The following is a 26,029-nucleotide window of genomic DNA, read 5'->3' as shown; positions in this document are numbered from 1 at the left end:
CGAGAGGCAGCAGTTTATCTGCAGGGTGCACAGCCTGCTGTGAGGAAGGTGTTTGTCAGCTATGCCTGTGAAGCATCAGATAGAAATTCAGTAGAGTTCTGTGGGCTGTGCCTTTGAGTTTAAGCTCTGGCTTATTGCCTTTATTATTAAATGTTTGCACACGTGGTCATGGGTACATACTTAAATTCTCTCAGAAGTACTTACACTGAAAATGAAAATAAAATATACATTCTGTATGACTAAGGGGACATAAGATAAAGGAGCAACCTTCAAACTCTAACACAGGAGCAGGAATTATCTAACACTGAGGACAAGCATAGACTAACTTGCCAAACTCACTGAAATCTGTCCCGCTGTGGCCTAGTGATCATCACGGTAACGGAGCTGAGTGTAATCAGTGCTCAGGGGTTTTGTGAGATGCTGGGATCCACTGCCCCTTCCACGTACCACCTGCAACACAAGGGTTCAGTCCCAAGCACCAGCATTACATCTGCTGTGCCTGGGAAAGCAGCTGTCACGTAGCACTAGCATTGTCCCATAGGTCCTTTGCTGCGTGCGATTCACGTTGCTCACTGAGCACAGAAGCCATTTCCTAGTCCCCAAGTTACAACTCTCAAATTCCACCATTGCTCTTTGTTATCTTCCCACAACCCAGCAAAGCTGTTTGTTAGCAGTGCTACAGGGGGCAGGACTGCAAAAGCACTCTTGGACAACGTGGCTGGAAGCATTGCATGACGTGCCTTGCCTTATGACAGCAGTAATCCCACAGGGGGAGGCACCCATATCTGTGTCACCTGAAAGTGTTCTGTGGTCCGGAGTTTCACCTTTGTCATCCTCACACCTGAATTTAGACCATCTCAGCTTGTCTCAAGGTGCTCTTCTGCAACTGTGATATTAACCCACAACACCAGGTTCCCAGTTGTTATCCCTGGTCCATTTGTGGTCAGAGGGGCCACAGTGAATGGGCTATGAAACTCCCCTGCTTTGCTTCAGGTGCCTCCAGGTAACACCTCAGAGCATTGCAGCAGGGAGAGCCTCTGCTTGGTGCTCTGAAACCTTTCTGGGATGAAAATAAAAAATATCAAGCAACGGTCTGGCAGTGTGTGTGTTTGAAACTTGATCTTATTATTTATAAACGAGGATTTAACCTTTCAAAATGGTTATTACTATGGCTCTATCCTAAAGAAGTGCTGTAAGATCACATCACAACTCCCACACATGCGCTTGTTGGCATTTAGATTTGCCTCTCAGCACATTAATGAAAACTTGTCTGCATTTGCTACTACAAGGTGTCATTTGCAAAGTAACCAAACTCTAAAATACAAACTGTATTCACTTCTGGCTCGTCCTGGCAGTTAAATAAACAGTTGATTGTGGCCTATCCTCAGAGCAGGCTGTATGTATAGACTGGCTTCAAATGATGATATCGCTTACGCCTGCACAATTGATTTTATCAGAACTGCGCTCATGCAATTCAGAATACCGTTAGAGGCCTGTGAGGTGTGATTGGAAGCAACACTTGCACTGTGAAAAAAGTGAGAAGGAATGTAAGTTCATCTTCAAACCCGAAAGTGAGATCACAGAGACTGTCAGCAAGTGGAAAAAAAGAAAGCTTTGATTTAGAAAGGGTAAAGAAACCTCAGAAGTCACAAAGACAGGCTAAGGAGCCATGTTGCTTTCAGAGCAGAGTAAGTACTTAGGAGGTAAATGTAGGAATTCAATAGAAACATAGTGCTACTTTAATACTGGAAAGCACTTTTTAGAAGCCACTGAACACTCGGGCCTAACAGGGGTTGGTGCATTTTTCACTGAGCAGATGTGCAAATAATAAAGTAATGGTCATGGAGAAGAATTTAACTATATGCTTTAAGAACAAAGGGGACAGACTCTGCAGCAGGGACTGTAGTGATAGCACAATGGGAAATGGGAAAGACAGAATGAAGAGAGATTTAGACTGGATATAAGGGAAAAGTTTGTTACGATAAGGGTGGTCAGGCACTGGAATAAGTTGACCAGAGAGGTGGTGGGTGCCCCATTCCTAGAAACATTCCAGGTCAAGGTGGATGGGGCTCTGAGCAGCTTGATGCAGCTGTAGGTGTCCCTGTTCATTGCGGGGGAGTTGGACCAGATGACCTTTAAAGGTCTCTTCCAATTCAAACAGTCCTATGGTTCTATGAAACTCTGAGATAGTTCTGACCCTTAGTCCTATCCTTTTTATGGTTTAGACAAAAATGTGGCTGTAAGCAAGCATGAGAGCAGTGTGTCTTGATGAAACGCAAACTCCTCTTTACAAGGAAGGACACGGGCATTTGGTACGTACCTGCTGTGGTGTGCTGCACCTGTGTCAGTGTTAGACCGCAGCCTTTGGTATCAGTTATCCTCTGTTTTGCAAATCTATGAACAGTGGTAGTAACTAACACTACTGGCAGATGGAGTTCTTGGACTACTGCTGAGATACCCATGGGTGATGCTGTGTTCCTCAGTTTGAAGCATGGCTGAAGCTGAGAAGCCGCTGCAGCATGAGAAGTACGTTTTATTGTAGAAGTGTGGCACAGAAGCCTGGAATGTCAGGATCCAATTTATTGGCACTGCCACATACTGCAGCCCTTAGGGCACAGGCTGCACGCTTTGCTGTTGTTCAAGGCCTTTGACATGGTCCCCCACCACATCCCCACCACATGTGGATTTGATGGGCAGTCCACTCGAGGATAAGAAATTGGTTGAAAGGCTGCAAACAAAGGGTGGTCATCAGTGGTTCTATGTCCAGGTGGAGGCTGGTAACGAGTGGCATCCCCCAGGGGTCTGTGTTGGGACCAGTGCTCTTTAACATCTTTATCAATGACATCGATGATGGAATCGAGTGCACCCTCAGCAAATTCGCTGATGACACCAAGCTGAGTGTGCTATTGACATGGTAGAAGGAAGAGATGCCATTCAGAGGGACCCCAACAAGCTGGAAAGGTGGGCCCAGGTTAATCTAATGAGGTTCAATAGGGCAAAGTGCAATGTTTTGCACTTGGGCCAGAGGAATCCCAGGCATCCATACAGCCTGGAAGGAGCGATCCTTGGGAGCAGCCCTGCAGAGAAGGACCTGGGGGTCTTGATAGAAGAAAAGCTTAACATGAGCCAGCAGTGTGCTCTTGTGGCTCAGAAGGCAAATGGTATCCTGGGCTCCTGCAGAAAGGGGTGGCCAGCAGGGACAGGGAGGTGATTGTCCCCCTCTACTCTGCTCTTGTGAGGCCCCATCTGGAGTACTGTGTCCAGGTCTGGAGCCCCCAGTACAAAAAAAGACAGGGAGCTGTTGGAGAGGGTCCAGAGGAGAACCAGGAAGATGATCAGGGGACTGGAGCACCTCCCCTATGAGGACAGGCTGAGGGAGCTGGGCTTGTTCAGTCTGGAGAAAAGAAGGCTGCGAGGTGACCTCATTGCAGCCTTTCAGTACCTGAAGGGAGCCTGCAAACAGGAGGGGAATCAACTCTTTGAAAGGGTTGATAACAGCAGGACAAGGGGAAATGGTTTTAAGTTGAGGGAGGGGAGATTTAGGTTGGATGTCAGGGGGAAGTTCTTTACTATGACAGTGGTGAGGTGCTGGAACAGGCTGCCCAGAGAGGTTGTGGATGCTCTGTCCCTGGAAGTGTTCAAGGCCACGTTGGATGGGGCCCTGGGCAGCCTGGTCTGGTATTGAATGTGGAGGTTGGTGGCCCTGCATGTGGCAGAGGGCTGGAGATTCATGATCCTTGAGGTTCCTTCCAACCCTGGCCATTCTGTGATTCTGTGATTCTGTTACTTCTAAAAGTTCATATTACATGTTTGTTCTTACTGAACAGCAACGTCTTACAGCAGCCAAAGCTCAAGACATGCTGAAGTTCCCTGCTGGTAAGGACTGGTTCACACAGCTTTCTTTTTCCTTATGTTGCTGCAGAAATAGCAGCAACAGCATGTCTGAAGGCCTCCCTGGGTGCCCAGTATGGGTACGCCTGGGGAAGGCATTGGGATGAGGGGGCTGCCAGCCCAGCGTCCTTCTTCTGGGCAGGGACAGTGGAGCTGATCGTGGCTGGGAGGTAAGGTGAAGCTGAACGTGGCAAGGATGTCCTGCAGTGTCTGTGTCTCAAGAGAAGAAACTGGGCCGTGTTGAGAGCACAAGAAAATATGTTCTGTAAAAGATAAAAGCCTGGTTGGTTTCAAATCAGCTCTAACTGCATTTACAACAAAAATAATTGGATGTCCCCCTGCTCCAGCCCTCAGCAGTTGGCTTGAGACAAGTCGGCTACAGTCAGTCTGCTTCAGCCCCAGAGTACGCCCCTCTTCCTGTTCAAGAGGTTCAGTGTGTTCCCAAAGAGTAATACATTCTTGCCACAAGAGGAGAAAAACAGAAAGGTTTTCAGCAGAAAAGGAAAATTACTGAAAAAAGACATGGAGTTAAAAAAAAAAAAAAAATTACAATGGAAAGTCTGCCATATTATTCTGAATGAGACTGCAGGCAAAGAAATTTGGGAAAAGTCCTAACACTAACCCTCTGGTTTTTGTTACGGTGTTCTGCAACATTCAACATCTCATAGAATTATCCTGCAATTCCTGAGCAGCTCATAGACTTTTTGCCCACACCTGGCAGTACTCCACTGACTCCTCTCTCTCACCCAAGCTTCCCTGTTAAGCTTCTCTGTGACCTTAACGCTGGAGAAAAGGTTGCAATGTGTGTACTTTTTCCACGAGATCGGTGAAGTTCTTGGAGAATTTATAGCAGAGATCACTTCTCTGCTGTATTTATGTCCTATATGTCACATAAGACCGTGCCAGAGTTAGAGCCTCTACGGCTGTTGCAAAATAAACCTTAAGAAGCCATTTCCATCTCCAGTATAGGTGGATTTGCTTATCACAGCTTTTTGTTATAATCACAGCTCACTTACTGAGAATGCATTTCTTGTGAAGATTTTTAAGTGGAGCCATTGTGCAGGCATACAACCCCAGCACTGCTGGGACCTGCTGTCTGCACTGGTTGCTTTGCAGCATATTTAAAACTGCAATGAGGCTCCTTGTTGGTGTCCTCCACTGCCCCCAGGTGTCCCAGCACAGCTGATGTCAGAGCAGAGCCCTGTCCCTGTGAGACCCTCTTGCATCCCCAGCTCTCTGACCTCTACCTTGATAACAACTCCCACCACACGTTAGCACCTATTTATCTAAATCTCCCTTAGCTGATCTGTTTCACATCACTGGGTGATAACCCAGGTTTTCTGTTCTCATTCATCTCATGTTGACATCCAGATGAAGGACCTGAAGGATAAGGAGGTGGGAAATGGAGACCAAACTTTCCAATTGATTTGTTTGCAAGTATGGAAAGATACTTGCTAGAATGTTCAAAAGCATTTAGCTGTACAAAATGAAACCCCTGTGCATAATGCTCATTGCTATAGCCAATGCACAATATGTGATGCTCATCAGCCAGTCCTTTTGCTACTGTTAGGCTTACCTAACCACCCAGGAAGGGCAGACTTCAGCAGCCAAACCCTTCCTATCACACATGAGTTGTGGGTCCCCTTAAACTCACTTTTAAATTTAGTTATGCCTGCCATAGGCTTACCAAATGCTAATGGTTACTATCTCAGCTGCGTCCTCTGAGAAAATGCATCTAACAGTTACCATTGTTATCTATAGCCCCAGCAAAACGCACTCAATTTATTTACTGCCAGGCCCTTTTGATAGAGGCATTCGTGGAGCAAAGTACCTTTCTCGTCTCTTGTGATTAAAAATCATGCAAAATACACGTGAACGAATACATTTTAGTTTAAAATCCATATACCTTTACTTTCTAGAGATTTACTTAAGGGTGAAAAAAAATGTTCTCAGGTGCACCTGATTATAGGGTGAGCTCATTGAGACAGATGCAGATCATTAGGGGTGGGAGGGGAAAGTTGTGCAGAGAGAATAAAAGAGCTTTTGGAAGATACCATGAAGAAGCTTTCTAGTCTACTGTCCTAGTAACTTTTTCTGGCATCTTATTATGCCATCACCTATTCCTTTTAATAGCTTTCTTCCTTTGGAGCTCTCCCCATCTGCAGACTTGAGACCTTGCAGCAGCCCTGTAGTTATTCCTGGCAAAGATGGAAAAACCTTCCTAGAAGGGACCCCCTCACCCAGGACCCGCCGCCTGCCTCCGCGCTTGGCCTGGTGCTCCATTGACTGGGATCAGCTCTGCCTCCTGCAGCCCCTGGGATCTGGGGGCTTTGGGGCTGTCTACAAGGCCACCTACCATGGTGTGACTGTGGCTGTGAAGCAGGTGAAGAAGAGCAGCAAAAATCGGCTGGCATCCCGACAGAGTTTCTGGGCTGAGCTGAACGTAGCCCGACTGCAGCATGACAATGTGGTACGTGTGGTGGCTGCCAGCACGTGTGCTCCTGCCAGCCAGAACAGCCTGGGCACCATCATCATGGAATACGTTGGCAACATCACCCTGCACCATGTCATCTATGGCACTAGAGATGTGTGGAGGCAGGGCGAGGAGGAGGAAGGAGGATGTGGGAGGAAGGCTCTGAGCATGGAGGAGGCTGTGTGCTACTCGTGTGACATAGTGACTGGCTTAGCCTTCCTTCACTCGCAGGGCATCGTGCACCTCGACCTGAAGCCTGCCAATATCCTCATCACTGAGCATGGAGTGTGCAAGATCGGAGACTTCGGCTGCTCCCAGAGACTGGAGGAAGGCTTGTTCCAGAGCCACCATGTTTGTCAGCAAGGGGGCACGTACACCCACCGTGCTCCTGAGCTCCTCAAGGGCGAGAAGGTGACTGCCAAAGCAGACATCTACTCCTTTGCCATCACCCTCTGGCAGATTGTCATGCGGGAGCAGCCTTACCTGGGCGAACGGCAATACGTGCTCTATGCAGTGGTAGCCTACAACTTACGCCCTTCTCTGGAGGCCACCATCTTCCAGGAGTCACCGGTGGGCCAAAGGCTTCAGAGAATCATCAGCTGCTGCTGGAAGGCTGATGTAGAGGAGCGCCTCAGTGCAGTCCAGCTGCTCCCCAGCCTCAGGGCCCTGAAGGAGAACCTCTAGGGGAACTCAAGGTTACTCTCAACTTCTTTCCCTCCGCTTTTCCTTCGAAAATAATGACTGTAGCCTCTTTGACTTTTGATATTTTTATATTTAAAAAAAGATGTTTTGTTATAAGAAAATAAATAAAGACATTGAATGAGTTTGTTTTTTGAACTACAGAGGGGATAGAGAGGCAAGGAGCAAGGTGTTGGTGATAATAGTCTTTTTGGTTTTTGTTTTTTAATGGTTACTTTTTAGTTGATGTCTGGTGTGCTGTGCTGCCTCACTAAGAGGAAAAACTGGGGACAAAGAAAAATCATTTTCAAGTACAAAAGAGTGCTGTTTCTGGATAACATTTTGTATATAGTATTCTCTGGTATTTCCAAATTTGAGACACATGTAGTTCTTTAGATTAACTAGGCCTGGGCATTTGAGATTTTCATAGACTAATACAGAGCACCAGTGTTTGTTGTTGTCTATTCCTGTTCTTAGATGTAAATAAACTGTTTCTGAAGTGGAAAATGTAAAATACCTTATCTCCCTGTTGAAAGGAGGGACCTTATTACATTTAATAGCCTCTGATTAGCAAGAAGATGGAAAAGAACAGCTTGTTAGTATGTTCAAGTTTCCAGTCTTTCCATACTACCAGGTGTTTGTTGGAACTCACTGGCTGGTATATTGTAAACTGCAGTATCTGAGTATTAAAGAGCATCTCGTGTGGAACAGGAAGTTCCTAGATCTTGGTGATAGAGTAAATTTTAAAAATATATATGTATATGAACTGACAGGGAGATGCACAGGTGCAGAAACCTCAAACTGGGGAAGGAGTGCAAGAAATTACTCTCTCTTCTTAATACGTGGGTCAGTACCAGATAAGATACCAAAGAGATTGTAAAGGAAGATTGCTTAAAGCAGTAATAATAATACTTTGCTAGTGCTTAAAATGTATGGTGTTGAACAAACCTCTGCTCATGAATGCACTGTTTCTTATCTAATGTCTTTCCTAATCTGGTTGTAATGTGTCTGGGAGAGGAACTGCTCTAGGCAATGTTAGAGACAGAGCCCTAGTTTTTCACTTATCAAAACCAATCATTATAGAGCTGTCTAGATCTCAGCCCTTATCTGGAACTATAAAGATCTGGCTGCTGTAGCTGATACTGTCATTCTCAAGAGCTATACTTTATAAGAGAGTAAGAGTGAAGTTTTGGTCCAATTGTTTTTCTTTCCTCCCCCTTTCTTCCATTCGGGGGGGGATCCCAAAGGCACTGAGCCATTTTCCTGGTTTCTGACATGCATCTGTTCACAGCCCCTTGAAATCCTGGAAATGAGCAACTATGTATATTTGAGATGATTCTATAGGTCTTCATGGTGTTTGGGTTGTTCCTTGAAATCCATGCTTTATAAAGCAGAGTTAAGCTTAACTCTTTCTTTCTTTCCTGTCCCTCCTAAGTGGAACTATGAAATGCCTGCTGGAACTGAGAAAATGTAATTTTGTTTGTTTTCCCAGTTAAAATAATTATGCTATAAAACCAGAACTTGTTTTACATGTTGTATAACTTCTCTTGATTATAAACAGTAACTATCTTACAGGAGTTGTTATAATGAGCCAGTTCCTTTTTACAATGATTTGCCAAGGGCGCATAAAATAAACTGTCAGATAAAGCCATCGGTGCCTCTCACATTAACTTCAAGCTGTAGTGGATTCTTTCAGGGTAGAGTAAGAACTCTGCACGGTACTTCATATTTAGGTACATTGTAATAAGCTGTCATAACAATGTTGTTTGTTTGTTTGTTTTTTTTTAATAAAGGGCTTTTCCCAGAAAGAATAAAGATCTGTCAGAGCATGTAGAGCTGGGTTTAAAGAAGTGAAAGCCCATCTCAGATTGAGTCTGGTGAGGGTCGTGAAGAGCAACAGGAAGGTTTCTACAGGTACATCAACAGTAAAAGGAACAGTAGGTTGAATCTGAGCCCACTGATTAATGGGGCAAGGGAGCAAGTGACTAAAAAATAAAAAATAAAAATAAAAAATAAAAAAAAAGGGGATGTGGGGGGAACACTGGGAGAAGGACAAGGTATTCATCTATTGTTTCTTCACTTCAGCTTTTAATGCAAAGACCTGCACTAAGGAATCTTGGGCACCATAGAGACCAAAGGGAAATATGAAGCAGGGATGACTTGGTATAGGAAGGAACAGGTTAGGAACATTCAGGCAAACACATCATACACAAGTTCATGGGCCTTGACTGAGTGTATGTACATATGCCAAGGGATCTAGCTGATGTCGTGGTTAGGACACTCCGGTCTTGAAAGGCTGCGGCAAGTGAGGGGGGCTCTGCCAGACTCACAGAAAGCAATGTCACTGCTATCTGCAGATCATCAGAAATGAGTGCCTAGCAAACTACAAGACAGTTCACTTCACATCACTCCCCCAAGTAAATGGTGAAACAACTGATCCTGGAAATGATTCCAAGCGTGTGAAGAACAAGAAAGTAATTGGGTGTAGTTAGCATGGATTTACAAAGTCCAGCTGGAGGTCAGTCACCAGTGGTGTACCCTGAATGTTAATACTGGGGATAGTATAGTTTAAAATCTCTATTGATAATGTGGATGATTGGACAGTGAGTACCATCAGCAAATTTGCAGGTGATACTGAATTGGTTGGAGTGGTTGATACAGCAGATGTGCTTGCTATTGTGCTGCTATTTAGTGGGACCTTGCCAGGCTGGAGAAATTCGTTGACGGGGATCAGTGAGGGGAAATGTAAAATCCAGTAAGTGAGGAAGAAGAGACCCAGACACCATTACAGGCTCAGGGCTGACTGTCCAGGAAATAGCTGTGCAGGAAAGGACCCAGAGTTCCAGACACCAAATTGAACATGAACTAGCAATGCGCCCTTGTGGCAAAGGAGGCCAACAGCATCTTGGGCTGCACTGTGAAAGGCATCTCGAGTTCCTCCAGAGCATCAACAGATGAGATTATTCTGCACCCACCACACCAGGCTGCCCAGGGCCTCATCCAACCTGGCCTTGGGCACCTCCAAGGATGGGGTGCCACAGCTTCTCTATGGGCCTGTACCAGTGACTCTCTGAGTAAGGAATTTCTTCATAACATCTAATTTAAATCTCCCCTCTTGTACTTTAAAAGCAGTTCCCATTGTCCTTTTACTATATGCCCAAGTAAAAAATTGATCTTCTTCCTGTTTAGAATCTCCTTTTAAGTGCTGGAAAGATGCAGTGAGATCTCCTTGGAGCCTCCAGACTGAACAAGCCCAGCTCCCTCAGCCTGTCTTCTTAGGAGAAGTGCTTCACTGCTGTTCCTCTTCATGGTCCTCCTCTGAACCTGCTGCAACAGCTCCACAACCTTCTTGTGCTGGGGGCTCCAGGCCTGAAGGCAGCACTCCTGGTGGAGCCTCACAATGGAGAGTAGAGAGGGACAATCATCCCATCGAGTCCAACTGCTTGCTTCACACAGGATCACTGGAAATTCAAACCGTGCTCATGGTTGTAAGTCAGCGTAAGTGTTAAGGGCACCTCATCCCTAATTTATCTTCTGCATTTCTGAAGCTGATTGCCAGCAGCTGATGAACCTAAACATGGGTTCTCTTAAAGGCCTGGAGAAAGCGCTACAACCAGATAATTGCAGTTTATCAACATCTGTCTGTATCTGCTGAGCATGATATACTTATGATATACCAGTGCTGATGATCCTTCCACTTCCAGTCAGGGAGGCAGAGGTCAAAGAAGGTAGGAGAATTTTTTTCTATTTTATCACTGTCTTTGATGGAAGGAGGGTGCTGATAACAGTGTTTGACGTGATGCAAAACATAAAAAGGAACATCAGTTTTTTAATCTGTGGTCTACATGCCTCAGCAGGGTATATATGAAGACATAAGGAGCTTGAAAGGCTGAACAAGCGTTCTTGTCCTGATCAGCTCAGTAGGGTCTTGCGAATTATGGGAAGTATGGGGCCCACTATTGCACAGATTCAGATAATGCAGCATCACTGGTGCTGCAGTGTATCAGTGGGCTCTGCCATCTGCCAGCCAGTGTGCTCTGTTCAGTGTAAGAGTGATACTAAGAGTGGGCCAGACCTTCTCCAGTGAAAGTGGCCAAATCATCTGGGCTGTGCTTTTCAGAAGGAACAGAGCCTCATTTGTCCCAGTTGGTAAATGCCAGATCTCTCATGTCTTACCATCAACTCAGTTCCTTAGTTTGATATAGTTATTTTTCTTGGAGGCTGAAATATTCTTATGTTTATTTAACAGCATAACTTTTGGCACAGCAAAGTGCCATTTCTGGGATCCCGGGATTGCTGTGCCATGCCACAGTGGCTATCTTCTTACTGTGAGCTCTTTCTGTTATGTTCCCCGTTCGTAAGCTGGACCCCAGCACAAGCTGCCTTTCTGGCTTCCAGCTCTGCAGTGTTGAGTTAACTAGTCCAAACCAATTGGGTTAGCTGCTGTCTCATAGCAGTCCTGAGTAGCCACAGTCTGCATGGAAACAAGCTAGTTCCCATCAACACCCTAGTGCCTAACTATCACATCTGGCTGCCTTTACTAATTTCAGACACCTCCTATTAAAAAGGACACTGTGAAATGCTTGCATTATCTTGCTCAGTCACCAACAGCAGTAGCTTTGGACATGTTAATCACATCAGAGCGTTACATTTTATGCTTCCTTGATTATCCAGATAATATTGTCTACTATGGCAAAGCATGAACTAGAAGTTTTAACTCTAGCCTCTTTTTTCTTTTTTTCAGTAGTAAATGGCATCCAGTCCTTTCCATCAGATTTGCACACTCAGCACTGGTGAGGCCACACTTTGAGTACTATGTTCAGTTTTGGGCCCCTCTGTACAAGAAAGAAATTGAGGCCCTGGAGCACGTCCAGAGAAGGGCAAGGAAACTGTGAGGGATCTGGAGCACAAGTCTTATAAGAAACAGCTCAGGGAACTGGGGCAGTTTAGTGTGAAGAAGAGGAAGCCCAGGAGGGGCCTTGCAGCCCTTTAGCATGACTTGAAAGGAGGTTGTGGTGAGGTGGGGATCAGCCTCTTCACCTTGGTAACAGCAACAGGATGAGAGATAATAGCCTCAAGTTGCACCAGGAAAGGTTCAGGCTGGATATTAGGAAATGTTTCTTCACAGAAAGAGTGCTGAGGCATTGCAACAGGCTGCCCAGGGAGTGGAGTCACCGTCCCTGAAGGCGTTCAAGAAACATGGAGATGTGGCACTGAGGGATGTGGTTACTGGGCATGGTGGGGATGGGCTGGTGGTTGGATTAGATGTTCTGCTTAGTGGTCTTTTCCAACTTGTATGATTCCATGATTCCATAATTTCATCTAAACATCCAATTTGAACTTAATCTTCACAACAGCCAGTACTACGGAGTACTGAACTGGTTTTAGATCAAAATTAAATACTTTTGTCCACGATGGAAAGCAATTTCCATGTGCTCTCTTGAGCTCTGAGAATCTCTAAGATCTGACATTTTCTTTAGCAGTCAAATTTAAAAAGGCAAGAAAAATGGGTGAAAGCATGGGTAGCATGCAATTGTAATGAACAATTTCTAGGAAGAATAAGAAAATAAAAGAAATAGGATGGAAGTAGCATTTTATTTCTTAATTTGTTTTGTTTTGTTGTTTTGTTTTTGTTTTTGTCTTGCAGGAGGGAGCTGGGAGCATTGCTGTTGAGCACATTTGCTAATTAAGCAGCAATTGTTATTTATTTCACTTTTACATAGCTTGTGGCTTCCCATCAGTGGAGTGCCCCTGAAAGCCTGCTTCTGGCTTATTGTGTTGTTTGCTCCTCTCTCCTTGGAGGCTTCTTCTGAAGTTCTGAATCTTTATGAGGTGAACTGCATTGCATATCACTTATCAGAGAACTCAAATGCAAACTATTTCAGCAATCACAATCCAGTTTCTTTAAGCTTTCTATTTTTACCTTCTATGATTATAATATAAACACAAGCATCTGGTTTTATTCTCTGCAGCAAAGAAAATGAAAAAATTGTTTTACAGAACACCCCAAATATTTGTAAATTCAGTAAGGCTTAAGTGGATGCTTCAGATTTGACTTGTCTATCATATTTTTTTCCCACTGCTCTTACCTATGTTTACAAATTCCTCCTATGGAGCTAGGACAAAAACAGTGGTAGAAAATGACTATTTTTAAATATTAACTATACTTTGAATATTTTACTTTATTTTAGCCATTCATCTGCTAGAAATATCTTACACAGTGTTCAAAGAGCCTCTTTCTGTGCTTCAGTTAGCCCAGCTGCCAAATATTTGTCTGCCTGTCAAAAGAGCAGCCTTAAAACCAGTTAAAGAAAGAAAACGGGAACAACAACAACAACAAAAAGCCTTCTGGCTTCCATCCCAGTATGCCATCAGCTCAGGATGTGTTGGGACAATTTGATAGCAGAGGCAGCATTGGACCTGGAGTTCCCAGTGCATGGGGCTGAGCTGCCGTGCTCCCTACCCAGACTGAAGTTCAATAGCCCAAGTGTTCGGCAGAGCAGGGAGGTGACTGCATTTGCCTTTGCAGGGCACCTGGGATAATAGGGTAATTCATAACTTAATAAATATTCTACTGCATATGTGCCAGGCTACAAAGAGTGAAGTAGGCTGAATATTGGAAATGTAAATGTCCCTCTCTTTTTAAGTTACTCCCCCCAAAAGGGGCGGAAGGAAAGGCAGTTTTATTTTCAAGCCATGCGTTGTTTTCAGCCACTTCAAAAATGGTGAAAGGCTTTTGATTCACGTGCCACCGGTGAAACTGGCCCCAGAGACAAGTAAGGAAAGCTGCACCTTAACAGGGGTATTAAAACAGCTGAGTGTAAATATGGCAGTTGATACACTGGGCAGACTGCCTTTTTTTTTTAGTGGCAGTTAGTAATATGTATCATGTAATACAGCAAGTTTAGAAAGACAGATACCATACACTTTGGCCAATAGTTTCATTAAAATGATTTGCAGACAACACGAAAGCCACACACAAAGCATTCAAAGGAATATATCACAGCTCGGGTCCCCTGAGCTTCTCTTTGCATATAAAGTGACAGAACTTCTGCAGACTGCCAGACACCTACAGCTGTCATTCCCTGTGTACCTCTGGGGAATTAAATGACTGCCATAAGTTGTTTTCTGACTTAAAAGGGAGAAAACGGATGTTCTTAAAATTTAGTTACTCAGTCCCCTCAAAGGCTGACTTTTGGAGGATATCCATTTCTTCAATTGTTTTTGAAATTATTTTTTAGCTTTGTATATTTAATATTACATTTTTTATTTTAAAAAGTTGTGTGTTGAATTGCAAACAGCGTTAGTAAAAGTGCCCTAATGGTTAAGATGAGCACAACCTGACAAAAATGATAAGGGCAGTGTGAAAGGGCCATTTGTGCTGGGGAACAAAGGGTGGCTGGAGGAGGCAACAAAACAAGCCAGAGACTGAAAAAAAAAGGCGATTTCCTACAAGCTGCAGTCAGTGAGGTTCTCACTGAAACATTATCTTATGATGGTGTTTGAATTTCTGCTTTGTATCCTAGAGGTGCCTGCTGAATAGACCAGCACGACCCCATATGACTGGATCTAAGAGAATTCAAGCAGTGTTTAAAATTGGGCAAGATCACGGACTTGGTTCAGAAAGGTCACTGGCAACCATGGGCCACAGTAGTTTGGTTCAGCTGACGGCCTCAGTAGTTTGATTCAGCTGAAAGCAGCACAGCCTTCCCTTCACCCCCACACTCCAAAACCCTACTGCCCTAGATCATCAGAACAAAAAAGTGACCAACCGGACTCATCCTGCCTATCAGTACCAAGCCCCAAGCTACCCCAGAGATTTTTTTCTTTCTTTCCTTCATGACCACACTATGAGCTACTTAGTATGACAAGTTACTGTTATCCTTCAAGGAGATAACACAAATGGCTTAGCAACGTATACAAGCACACCAATAATAGCAGATCCTTCACTGAAAAAGAAATTTCTTTTGTATACAGAAGAGAGTAAGAGTAAAGAGTTCAATTTCTATATCAAAGGTGTGTTGGTTTTTTTTCCAGGAAACAGAAGCAGTCCCTAGGCATTAGCATATACATTTGTGCCAGCCAGAACAAAGTGACTGGCTTTACCTCACACCAGGAACATTTCATGAGAGTGTATTTGAAGCAGTTTTTCGTCTGAACACATCAGGGACTCTCAAAAAGGAAATTTATCTGCTGCAAGTTTATGGAAAGGGGGGCATTGATAGAATGAAGTACAGGCTGGGTGGTCTCAGAAATATCTTCGAACAGTCATAGTTATTGAAATATTATGTTGTAATATAAGTATTTTATACTTAAAAACATGAGATCATAATGCTCAAAAATCTGCAGGTATTGATATTTATTTTATGTTTTTCAGGGAGTATGGCTACAAAACTCAAAACCACCGTGTACATATAGGACAGAGTTTAACTTTTGCTGCATAAAAATCAAATATACTTGACCATAGCCCTCTGATGTCATGCTATCCGTTCCTCAGTTTTCAACAGGTAGGTAATACCCTCATGTTGATCTGATTGTTACAGGCATATAGTAGAAGGACAAGGGGAAATGGTTTTAAAATACAAGATGGTACATTTAAATTAGATGTTATGAGGAAATTCTTTACTCAGAGAGTGGTGAGGCATTGGCACAGGCCCACAGAGAAACTGTGGATGCCCCGTCCCTGGAGGTGCCCAAGGCCAGGTTGGATGGGGCCCTGGGCAGTCTGATACGGTGGGATCTTGGCAGTTGTGCCCATGGCAGGGGGATGCAACAAGCTGGTCTTTAATGTTCCTTCCAACTCAAACCATTCTATGATGCTGCAGCCATGTGCACCCAAGTGTGGTTGCTCTTAAAACTATTCAAGCTACTGTTGCAGGGGAAAATATCCTCTTTTACTTTCTAGTATTCTTAATAGCACATTTCCTGGGACACCAACAAAACAATATTCTTTGTAATTATAATGTTTTACAGACCAATATGAAATGTACAGCCTACATTTTCATTACAAGGCAATCGGGAACTTCTGCTGTGTATTTAGGTCAAAGACACATTTAATAGACTTCCCTTTGGCTACCTTAAGTTCTCAACAGAACTGACTCTTCTATGGAAGAACATTAAAAACTCTACAGTTGTTCCTGCCCCCCAGTCACAAGCTCACAATGTCTAAGCAGTAGGCTGCAGCTGCCATTCTGCCACATTAGCCTTTTTGAGAAGTTAGCAAGCCCTTTGAAAACAAAACTTCTTGGTCTTTGAAGCCTCTTGGATCACTTTCATATTACATTTTGGATCTGACCATCTGTTATGAACAATCACAATGTAATGATTCCCTCAGTAGCTGCTAATTCCTGTTCCTAAAGCACAACTTCAACACCAAAGTATCCCGTTTTGTTCCAGATCCTAAGTTTTATGTTATTATTTTTGTTTCTGTCAGTTTCTGAATAATTTAGCTTTGCTAATTCACACAGGGTCAGGCCACAATAGAAGATGAATTACTGAATTGGCTTTTGTTTGCACTTACAGATGGGAGGGCTGGGAAGGGCATCTCTTCACAAGTCCCACTGAACTCAGCCTGACACTGGAACATAACCTCAATAAAATTGTGAGATGCAACCAATCTGCTGATCTAACAGTCCTGAACCATCAACATGATGATTCCCCCTTGCTTTAAATCTCTTCGTTATCTACAGCAAGGATTTACTATTTTTTTCTAGTGCTTGCAAACATTCATCATCTGAAGACCATCTGGCACAAGAATATTGTAGGAAGGAAACTAATCTTGAAGTGATGAGGAAAAAAAACTTTGGAGGAAAAAAAAATAACATAAAAAACATGATGCACAATGCATTTGATATCATGAGGCTAGCCCGTCAGTCATTAAGGCAGTGTGAGGTCAGAACCATTCCTTACATTATCCCTGCACCATGACAGGGAGGCAGCACAAGAACCGTGAAACAATTCCCTCCTACTCTGTCTCGACACAGAATTAGATTAGATTAAACTGGTCTTTGAGAGAAAAACTGTAATCCTTCATAACAGGATTCTAAAACAGAAGACATCGCAAGCAAAATATGTGTGCACTACATATATTGGTAAACATAATTACTACAAAAGCATCAATGTTTTCTTCCTCAAGGATAGACCTCAACCATGCAAATCCCCTGTCATTGGTAGCTTTCTACACACTCTGTAGGAGGCAGACACTAGGATGAAAGACAACTGCTACACTTCTTTATTAGCACAAATGCATTGCGGGAGCTCGTACACACTGCTAATTCCTCAGTCCTCTGAGTACAGAACCTGTAGAAAAGCCAGTGAGGCAGGCAGCAAACCAACACTTGTGGTAGAAGCCACTTCCAGTTCGGTTAGAGCAGCTTGCTGAGGTCATGTCAGCATGAGGTGAATAGGTGCAGCTCTTCATGTCGTGCTACAAACCATTGCAGTATTCCTGCATGGTCTGTTTTTTTCAAAATCACAGATCATGACAAACAGTGCCAAACAGTAGAGTCTGAAGTAGCAGAAGAAGAATTTAAAAGAACTGTGTTGCTTGGAATATTGTTCTTATGCTTGATTAACCTTTCTGCACATGAAGTCTTCTCCAGTGATTTCTAAAACGAAAACTGGATGTAGAATCAGCAGTTTTGTTCGTGTCCACTAGATCTGCTTTTACTGAACTGAAGCTAGGGTTATTTTGTACAGGAACTGCATGACTCCCTGCCTTGAGGTAGCATGGCCTAGATAACAACAAATGGCATGGCAGGAATGCAAGTGTCAATAGTGCGTGTGAACCGAATACCCAAATCTGGCTGTTCTGAGAGGTTGTTTGTCCAAAACTGATAACACTAAGGGGAATCTGACAATAACAAAGTTTGCTTAAGACAATGATCATCCAGATTAAACAGTAACCAAGGGATTAGTGAGAAAAGAAGTTAACTTGAAAGGAGGTATCTTCCCCATTGAACACTGCATGTCATTGCCAACCCACCCCAGTTTGGGGATATGAGTGAGGGGACAGCCAGCATGAAGCCACCGCCAGACCCATCTTTTAACCAGCACTTGGGGTGGCCGCACAGGTATGCGTGCCTGAGTCTCCAGCTAGCACTTAGAAACTTGTTGCTATCTTGTTTCCATCCTGAGTGTTCAAAGATACCTTGCGCTGATGTACCACCTATTCAGCTTCACCAGAAATGCTAAGTATATTAGCTGTTCAGCATTTCTACTGCTATAATTTGTATCCAAAGAATAAGACAACCCAGGTTGACAGAGAAGCTTTAGGGAAATCAGGTCAATGATTCTGGAAGCCAACTACAATCTTTATCAGTAGTAAAGTACTTATCTGCAAGGTAAGAGCTAGTGATAGTTACCTCACACTGCACTTTTGAAAGTCCTATTATCATCACTGTTTGTGGCAACATTTATCACCTGAAAAGGACTTCATCAAGCACAATTGCTCTATTTTCCAAGTCACGGATCTAGTTCATATTCTCCTCAAATAAGAAATTAAAGAAAAGAGTGCCCAATACCGGTTACATTTTTATGGCAAGCTCTATACCAGAAGTGACCCAAAAATTTAAAAGGGATAGGCTAGGTATGATGTGGAATTTCAGCTTTGGGCTAGTGTTGAAGCATGTAACTTCCTACCTCACACATCAGTCTTTAGAAAGAGAGGTTGTTTTCAGTTCTGGCAGGTTTTCTGGAAGAGTTTCAATAGCTGAGGCAGCTGTGGGCACTGCAAACATAGATATTCAGTCCACAGGGGGATATTAACAGGATCTACCTAACAGCCAAGGAAAGAACCCATCGACTTCTCAGATAAGATACAATTAAGTAACTTCAAGTCAAGACAAGAGGATCTACAAATATTTGCGAGTAAAACCAAGCAGATGCTGAAGGCTTTCCTAAAACCCTTGAAAAATGCTTTCACTGGATTGCTGCACTACCTACTGATGATTTCCTGGGAAGCCTCAAGTACAATCCTGTTTCACAGGTATTTTATGATCAGAAGTTCAAACAAAATCTCCAAGAGTTTGTTCAGTTTTCAAAGAACTTGGAGAAGGAAGTCAGTCCAACATGCTGTGACGGGATAGTAAAATGTATGCACATCTAGATATTAGAATTGATTTGATATTAGAAATGACCTCACAGAAGAGTTAGTTTTGGTATTTTGTTCTAAATTGGTAGTACAGCCTCTCCTAAAAATAGTCTAGGTGAGAATGAAAAACTTTCTAGCCCCATGAGCTGGAAGATGGACTAGAGAAAAGAGAAAACAGATCATGCATACAGTAACATGCAACATGAAGTGTTGATATGAGATGCTGGAGCAGATCCAGAGGAGGGCCACGAAGATGATCAGAGGGCTGCAGCAGCTCCCCTCTGAGGACAGGCTGAGAAAGTTGGGGCTCTTCAATCTAGAGGAGGCTCCAGGAGGACCTCATAGAGACTTTCCAGCACCTGAAGGAGGCCTACAGAAAAGCTGGGGAGGGTCTTTTTATAAGGGTATGTAGCAACAGAATAAGGGGAAATGGTTTTAAACTGGAAGAGGGTAGGTTTATACTAGATATTAATTCTTTACTATGAGGATGGTGAGACACTGGAACAGGTTGCCCAGTGAGGTTGTGGATGCCCCCTCCCTGGAAGCATTCAAGGCCAGGCTGGATGGGACTTTGTGCAACCTGGACTAGAGGGAGGTGTCCCTGCCTTTAGCAGGGAGCTGGAACTAGATGATCTCAAAGGCCCCTTCCTACCAAAACCATTCTATGATTCTCTATGATTCTATGATTTTGAAAGTAAACAGGAATATATTTTGCCAATGTGTTTATCATCATTGCAAGTAAAGACTACAGGCTTAGGCGGGTGTAATCCAGGCCCTGCTTCCAGTGAGCTGCCAGCATCATATCATCACTATGAAATACAACACAGGAAATTTAAGGAAGCTACTGTGCACACTGTCAAAAAGGGCATGAAATTAGAATAAACTTAACCCAAAGGAGCAGCAGAATTAACAAGCCAATCTGCAGAACCTGCAGAGTAAGTCTGTATTCTGAACCACCCAAAAGTGCAGTCAGACTTCAGAGATCAGCACTCACCAAAAGGCAGCACAAACCTTTGCTTCAACAACAGTCACTGTAGTCCTTCAGAGGGTGCTGAGAGCCAGCATGTGCTGCTTGTTCAGTCATGTAGGTGGACGAACACTTGACCTATGACCACCCTGGCTCTGGCTGGGACCTACAGGGGGTCTCCTCAAAGATTCTTTCTGTCACATGAGCAAAGGAAGACAGAAGATCAGCTGATGTCTAGACTGAAGGGATTTACATTTGTAGAATACTGGGACATCTTTTTTTGGATAAAAGTCTATGATTTAGACCCAGTCACCTGGAAAATCTTCCCAGGCAAAACCTGGCAAGATTAAATTCAATGGCAACAATCAGCTAAAAAAATAGGATGATCTATTCATCACAAATTAGAGATGTTCAAGCTAAAATGAAGCAGAGGACCATACATGATGGCAAGAAACCTACTCCCAACACATACATAGTTAATTAACAGGAGTAACTGAATTATTAATTTGGAAGCATAACTTGAATTTAATGGGCCTTACTATAAGAGAAATAGGCATAGTACAACATGTGAATTAGGAGCTAAGAACTGCAGAATATTCAGAAAGTAAGCAAAAAGTTATTTTGATAATGGATATTTATTTACCTGTGTGAAGAGCAGGAAGGAGTAATTTTTATTATTTTCTTAAATAATGTATTTCAGAGAAAGCAGAAACTTTATATAAATTGCTGTTCTATGTGGTTATTTTGGGGTGTGTGTGTGTTGTTTTGTTGTTGGTTTTTTTTTTTTTTTTTTTTTTTGGAGAGAAACAGCAAATGTCACAAAGTTCTAACAATAACTAAGGAAAGCCTTAAACATAGGAACTAAAGGAAGATGTTTTTTAAATCAGCAGCTCCAGATAGCTCGCATCCAAGAGTTTTAAGAGCTGGCAAAGGAGACTTGTGTGCTGTTAATGTGGATTTTCCATAAGCTTTGAGAAATCTGGGGAAGCTCGAGAAAAAAAGTCTAACAGAAAGCTGAGGCTGTGCCAATACATATATATATATACATATATATATATATATATATGTAAAAGCATAAGAAAGGAATAAAATCAGTACCTTGCAGTACTCCCAGGAGAAAAACAAAACAAAACCAAACTAAATAAAAGGAATCCTTGGTATAGAAACAAAAAGAAATGACAAAGTTTTATTTAAATTGTACAGCTCAAATTAAATTTCAAATTGACTGTATTGCTCATGTGATTAGAGCATATATCTGGTAGGCAACAGGAACAGCATTGGTATGTCTACATGGATTTATTCAGTATAACAGCAAAAAAGTGACATAATTTTACATAGATAGCATGTTGCAAGTAAATAAAAACCAAGGTTACAGGTCTGTGTCGTCAGTGAGGAATTGGTCAGATGTCTTTCTAATTGAATCCCACTAGAACTGGTTCTTGGCTCTAAGCTATTTAATATTTTATCAGCTTATCACGAAATAAAGTTCAGTACTAACATTCATCAAAGCTACAATTAAATAGCATAGCAAGACAGCTGATTGAGAACCATTTGAACTACTGGAAAATTAAGTGTTTCAGCACGGTCAGTGTGTGGTTATGCACTTAATGACAAATATAGAACGCTTGTAGGATGGAAAACTTCCTCAGAAAATTGGAATAGCTGATAATGGAGTGGAGTCTTTCATAGAATGGCCTGAGTTGAAAAGGACCACAATGATCATCAAGTTTCAACCCTCCTGCTATGTGCAGGGTCACCAACCACCGCTCCACGGAAGGGGCATCCACAACCTCCTTGGGCAACCTGTTCCAGTGTCTCACCACCCTGTGGGTGAAAAACTTCCTCCTTGTATCTAACCTCAATCTCCTGTCTTAGTTTAAAATCATTTCCCCTTATCCTATCACTATCCAGCCTCATAAACAGCCATACCCCCTTCCTAAGTTCACAAGGAACAGAGAAGACAGAAAGCTTTTGAGGATCCTCTTGTAATCCATCAAGGGCTAAAGTGAAATTAAAAATCATAACCAATTTCTTGTTTCTAATATTATCCTTATGCATAATTGAGCTCAAAATTGTTAATGTAGTTGTTGAAGGAATTGGGAAACAAACAACCAGAAACAAAAGCTGCTTTTGCTGCAGAGAAGAAGAGAAATTGGACTGCTATCAAATCAGATTTTTGAATTAGGGATCTCACTTGGCAAAGGACACAGCAGCCCTCTAGGGAGCTGTAACAGGACAATGGCTTCTGTACTCATTACTCATATTTATTGAAACTGCTTTATCAGAATGGCACATCGAGTTGAAAACTGATACATTAGTGAGAGACTATGAAGCACAACTACAGGTGCTGTGACTGCACAACAAGCCCACAACTGAGCATCACAATGCGACATTGGCATACAAAAGTTATCTAAATCACATGACTCAGACCACGTGAAGAGCCGTGAAATATTTGATCAGGGAAAACAGATACGCAGAAGGGCAGGGTGCCAGGTGAAACTAAGTTCGGGTCAAGCTTTCTTCAACAACCACAATGATTACAGAAGAGCATGACCAGCCGTGCGGGCAGCAGCAGCAAAAGGCTCGCTTTGTTGGCTGCTATCTTCGGCCATAACGAGCGCTCTCGAGAGAAGGCAGACAGCGCAGAACGCGGAGACTCCAATAAACAAAACGAATTCAAGTCCCTAAGCCCAGGAACGAACGGAACCAGCGTTCTTCCTTCACTATGCTCCAGATTCCCGCGCCGCAACTCCGGCAGCACTACCAAACAGACTCCAGGACGGGCTACGAATGCTCCCTCACCCGCCCCACCGGCCATGGAGCGCGGCAGAACCGCACGCCCACAGCCGCCATTTCCGGGCGCCGGCCCCGAGGTGAAAGGTCCCGCGGCGCCCGGATGGAGGCGGTGCCGCCCGCCTTATATAAGCCGCCGGCCGCCGCAGCGCCTTCCTCTCGCCGCCTCCTCCTGGCTCACCGCTGTTCGCTGGGCCCCGCGTCGCGCCTCGCCCGGGAATAAGTCGGCCAGGAAGGCCCCGCTGCCGCCATGGTGAGGCGGGGGGCGACGGATCGGGGGGAGCGGGTGGGGGGCGGCGCCGCGTGGTTGCCGCCGGGTCCGGCCAGCCGCGTGCCGCCGGCTCGGCCTGGGTCCGGGCCCGAAGCGCGGCGCTGGGGCGGGGCGGTGCCGCGTGTGCCCGCGGAGCGCTGTGGTGCGGCCGTACGCATCCGGCCCTGAGCAGGCCGCCGTGGGGTGAGCTTGGGCTCTGCGCCTGCCCTTCGTGTGCGTTCTTAAGCGAGCAGCGTGGTCAGCTAATAGGGCACGTGTCAGCTGCTCGGTCGGAGAAACGCCGTGCTTCTAACGTTTATCTGAAAATGCTTCTTTACTGTGTGTTTTCCCGTTCTTTTATCGGTTCGATCTGTCCGCTTTAATACAGTTTTTTTTTCCCCAAGCATTTAATTACGCGAAGCTCTTCAGATCAGTGCCTGAAGTGGTGCAGTCAGTCTTTCTGGTCTGTTTGCTCAGTGTTCCACCCATTTAGCTGATATCTTTGCTGCTGGATTTATGCGGGGGCTGTTAGGGTGGTAGAATTTCACGGGTTTTGGATACAAGAACAATCGCAGAATCACGCAGGGCTTAGAAGAGACCTCTGGAGACCATCTGGCCCGGCGCTCTGTAATCACACAGAATCACAGAATGGCCAGGGTTGGAAGGGACCTCAAGGATCATGAATTGCAACTCCTGTCACAGGCAGGGTCACCAACTTCCACATTTAATACTAGACCAGGCTGCCCAAGGCCTCATCCAATCTGGCCTTGAACATGTCCAGGGATGGGGCATCCACAACCTCTCTGGGCAGCCTGTTCCAGCACCTCACCATTCTCATAATAAAGAACATAAGTATGGCAAAGCTGTAAAGCAAGTTTCCTGGAGTAGGTCACACAGGAAGGTGTCCGGGTGAGTTCTGAGTATCTCCAGAGAAGGAGCTCCACAACCTCACTGGGCAGCCTGTTCTGGTGCTTAATTACTCTCACGGTAACAAAGTTCTCCCTCGTGTTTGTATGAAACTTTGTGTTCCAGTTTTTGACCATAGCACCTTGTTCTGTTGCTGCATACTGCCACGGAGTCATCTCGCCCCCATCAATTTGGTTCCTGCACTTCAGATATTCATAAACAGTGATGAGATCCCCTCTCAGTCTTCCCCGGGATGAACAGCCTGAGGTCTCTGAGCCTTTCCTCATAAGGGAGGTGCTTCAGGCTTCTAATCATCTTTGTAGCCTCCCACTGGTCTCTCTGGTAGCTCCCTGCATTTCTTGAACTGAAGAGCCCACAGCTTGACAGAGTATTCCAGATGTGGTCTCACCAGGGCAAGTTAGTAGGGAAGGAGGAGAATCAGGCATGATCAGTGCCTGGACAGGCTGCTTTATATGTAGGCAAATCAGGCAGAGCTGTTCTCAAAGCTTTCTACCCTGCAAAGCAGTTACTTTTCACAGCGCTTCACACACCTCTCTGATCATCCTTTATTCCCACTGTCTGGACCATGCCATTGTACCTGCCTGATCACGTCATGCAAATAATATAGTCCCAAAGCCAAATTGTTCTTTACATTGCACAAGCTTGTTTTCAGTAGTGTTAGTTGGTGTTGATAGTCGTGTTTGATATCTAACTTTCACATTTTAGGCATTTAAAGATACTGGCAAGGCACCTGTGGAGCAAGAGGTAGCAATTCATCGCATTAGAATTACTTTGACCAGTCGCAATGTAAAATCACTTGAGAAGGGTGAGTGACACTTTTTTTTTTTAAACTAGAGTAGTAGTAAGACAGAGCTTCTGTCCCTCTGTTTGTCTGGGGGTTTTAGATGTTACTGTTGGAATGTCTGAGAACTGAAAGCTATTGGTTTCTTGATTGATACTCTGTCATACTTGTTACTAAGTGGTCAGTTAGAAGTTCAGTGTTCAGTAAGGCATTAATAGATCTCATTTAGGAACTGATGTTGGCAACATTTTAATCACGTATTATGAATGTAGAAGCAGTGCTTGTTGCCTGACATTTGGGTTGCTTGTGGCTCAGATAAGGGTTAAATGGTAATAACCTTCTGTTGTGATTTTTTGCTATCTTACTGTGGGGTAAGTCATTTGATTTTGATGTAGTTGGCTATGAGGATAAACTCCTAAACCTGAATTGCAGTGATCATTTTATACGCTATTCTGAGCCAACGTGTCTTTTAAAAGTCTTTGTTCAAAACAACAAACGAAAGATCCACAAGCCTTAAAAGCATTCTGTGTTTTCAGTCTGTGCTGACTTGATCAGAGGCGCTAAGGAGAAAAACCTGAAAGTGAAAGGACCTGTGCGCATGCCTACCAAGGTATTTAAACTTAATTGAAACCATGTTGTATTTCTGTAAATAAGCACCTAAAATGTCTTTTTTTTTTTTTAAATAAAAGTTGAGATATGAAGCAGTGCTACTAAATTGAGGGTTGTGTTAGATAATAGCATACCTTGGTTCTTTGATGCTTTGATAACTGTTGTGTGACAAATGCAGAAGGTAGAAAGGGCTTCTTGTGTACATCAGCTTGATACCCTGTGTTTATGGTTTTGCTTCAGATTCTGCGAATCACTACCAGGAAGACACCTTGTGGTGAAGGCTCCAAGACCTGGGATCGTTTCCAAATGCGTATCCATAAACGACTCATTGACTTGCACAGCCCTTCTGAGATTGTGAAGCAGATCACTTCCATCAGCATTGAGCCAGGTGTAGAAGTTGAAGTTACAATTGCTGATGCCTAAATCATAGTTATCTACTTCCAATAAAGCTGGCTTACAAGTTTTCATTGCTCTCTGTTTCTATATTTGTGCCATGAGTCTGTGGTATTTCTCTGATTTACCTGAATAAGGACATAACCAAAATGCTATCTGGGAAGATCACATTTTCC

The 26,029-nt window shown here is 43.8% G+C and overlaps 2 protein-coding genes and 1 non-coding gene across 3 annotated transcripts; all 3 read left to right on the top strand.

Moving 5' to 3' along the window:
- Nucleotides 1–5,943: 5,943 nt before the first annotated feature.
- MOS (MOS proto-oncogene, serine/threonine kinase) lies at nt 5,944–7,980 on the top strand. The gene has a single exon (XM_052703193.1). The coding sequence runs from the start codon at nt 5,999–6,001 to the stop codon at nt 7,046–7,048; it is 1,050 nt and encodes a 349-aa protein (XP_052559153.1). The 5' UTR covers nt 5,944–5,998; the 3' UTR covers nt 7,049–7,980.
- A 15,025-nt stretch (nt 7,981–23,005) lies between these two features.
- RPS20 (ribosomal protein S20) lies at nt 23,006–25,927 on the top strand. The gene is made up of 4 exons (XM_052703216.1): nt 23,006–23,146; nt 24,776–24,875; nt 25,388–25,461; nt 25,701–25,927. Exons 1-4 carry the CDS (start codon nt 23,144–23,146, stop codon nt 25,881–25,883), a joined length of 360 nt encoding a protein of 119 aa, XP_052559176.1. The 5' UTR covers nt 23,006–23,143; the 3' UTR covers nt 25,884–25,927.
- Nucleotides 25,248–25,314, top strand: LOC128091652 (small nucleolar RNA U54). The gene has a single exon (XR_008211496.1). It is a non-coding gene; the product is annotated as a small nucleolar RNA U54 (small nucleolar RNA).
- Nucleotides 25,928–26,029: the final 102 nt, after the last annotated feature.

The sequence above is a fragment of the Tympanuchus pallidicinctus genome, unplaced genomic scaffold (assembly GCF_026119805.1).
Source record: "Tympanuchus pallidicinctus isolate F22 unplaced genomic scaffold, pur_lepc_1.0 scaffold5, whole genome shotgun sequence".
Taxonomy (NCBI): Eukaryota; Metazoa; Chordata; class Aves; order Galliformes; family Phasianidae; genus Tympanuchus; species Tympanuchus pallidicinctus.
Note: the sequence above shows the minus strand (reverse complement) of the source record. Positions and strands in the feature narration are given on the sequence as shown.

Excerpts from the sequence above, each read along its gene's own strand:
- MOS (XM_052703193.1), top strand. The coding sequence starts at position 5,999 with ATGCCATCACCTATTCCTTTTAATAGCTTTCTTCCTTTGGAGCTCTCC.
- RPS20 (XM_052703216.1), top strand. Across the intron at positions 24,876-25,387 it reads TGTAAAATCACTTGAGAAGG|TCTGTGCTGACTTGATCAGA; the intron begins GTGAGTGACACT and ends CTGTGTTTTCAG. Across the intron at positions 25,462-25,700 it reads CTGTGCGCATGCCTACCAAG|ATTCTGCGAATCACTACCAG; the intron begins GTATTTAAACTT and ends GTTTTGCTTCAG.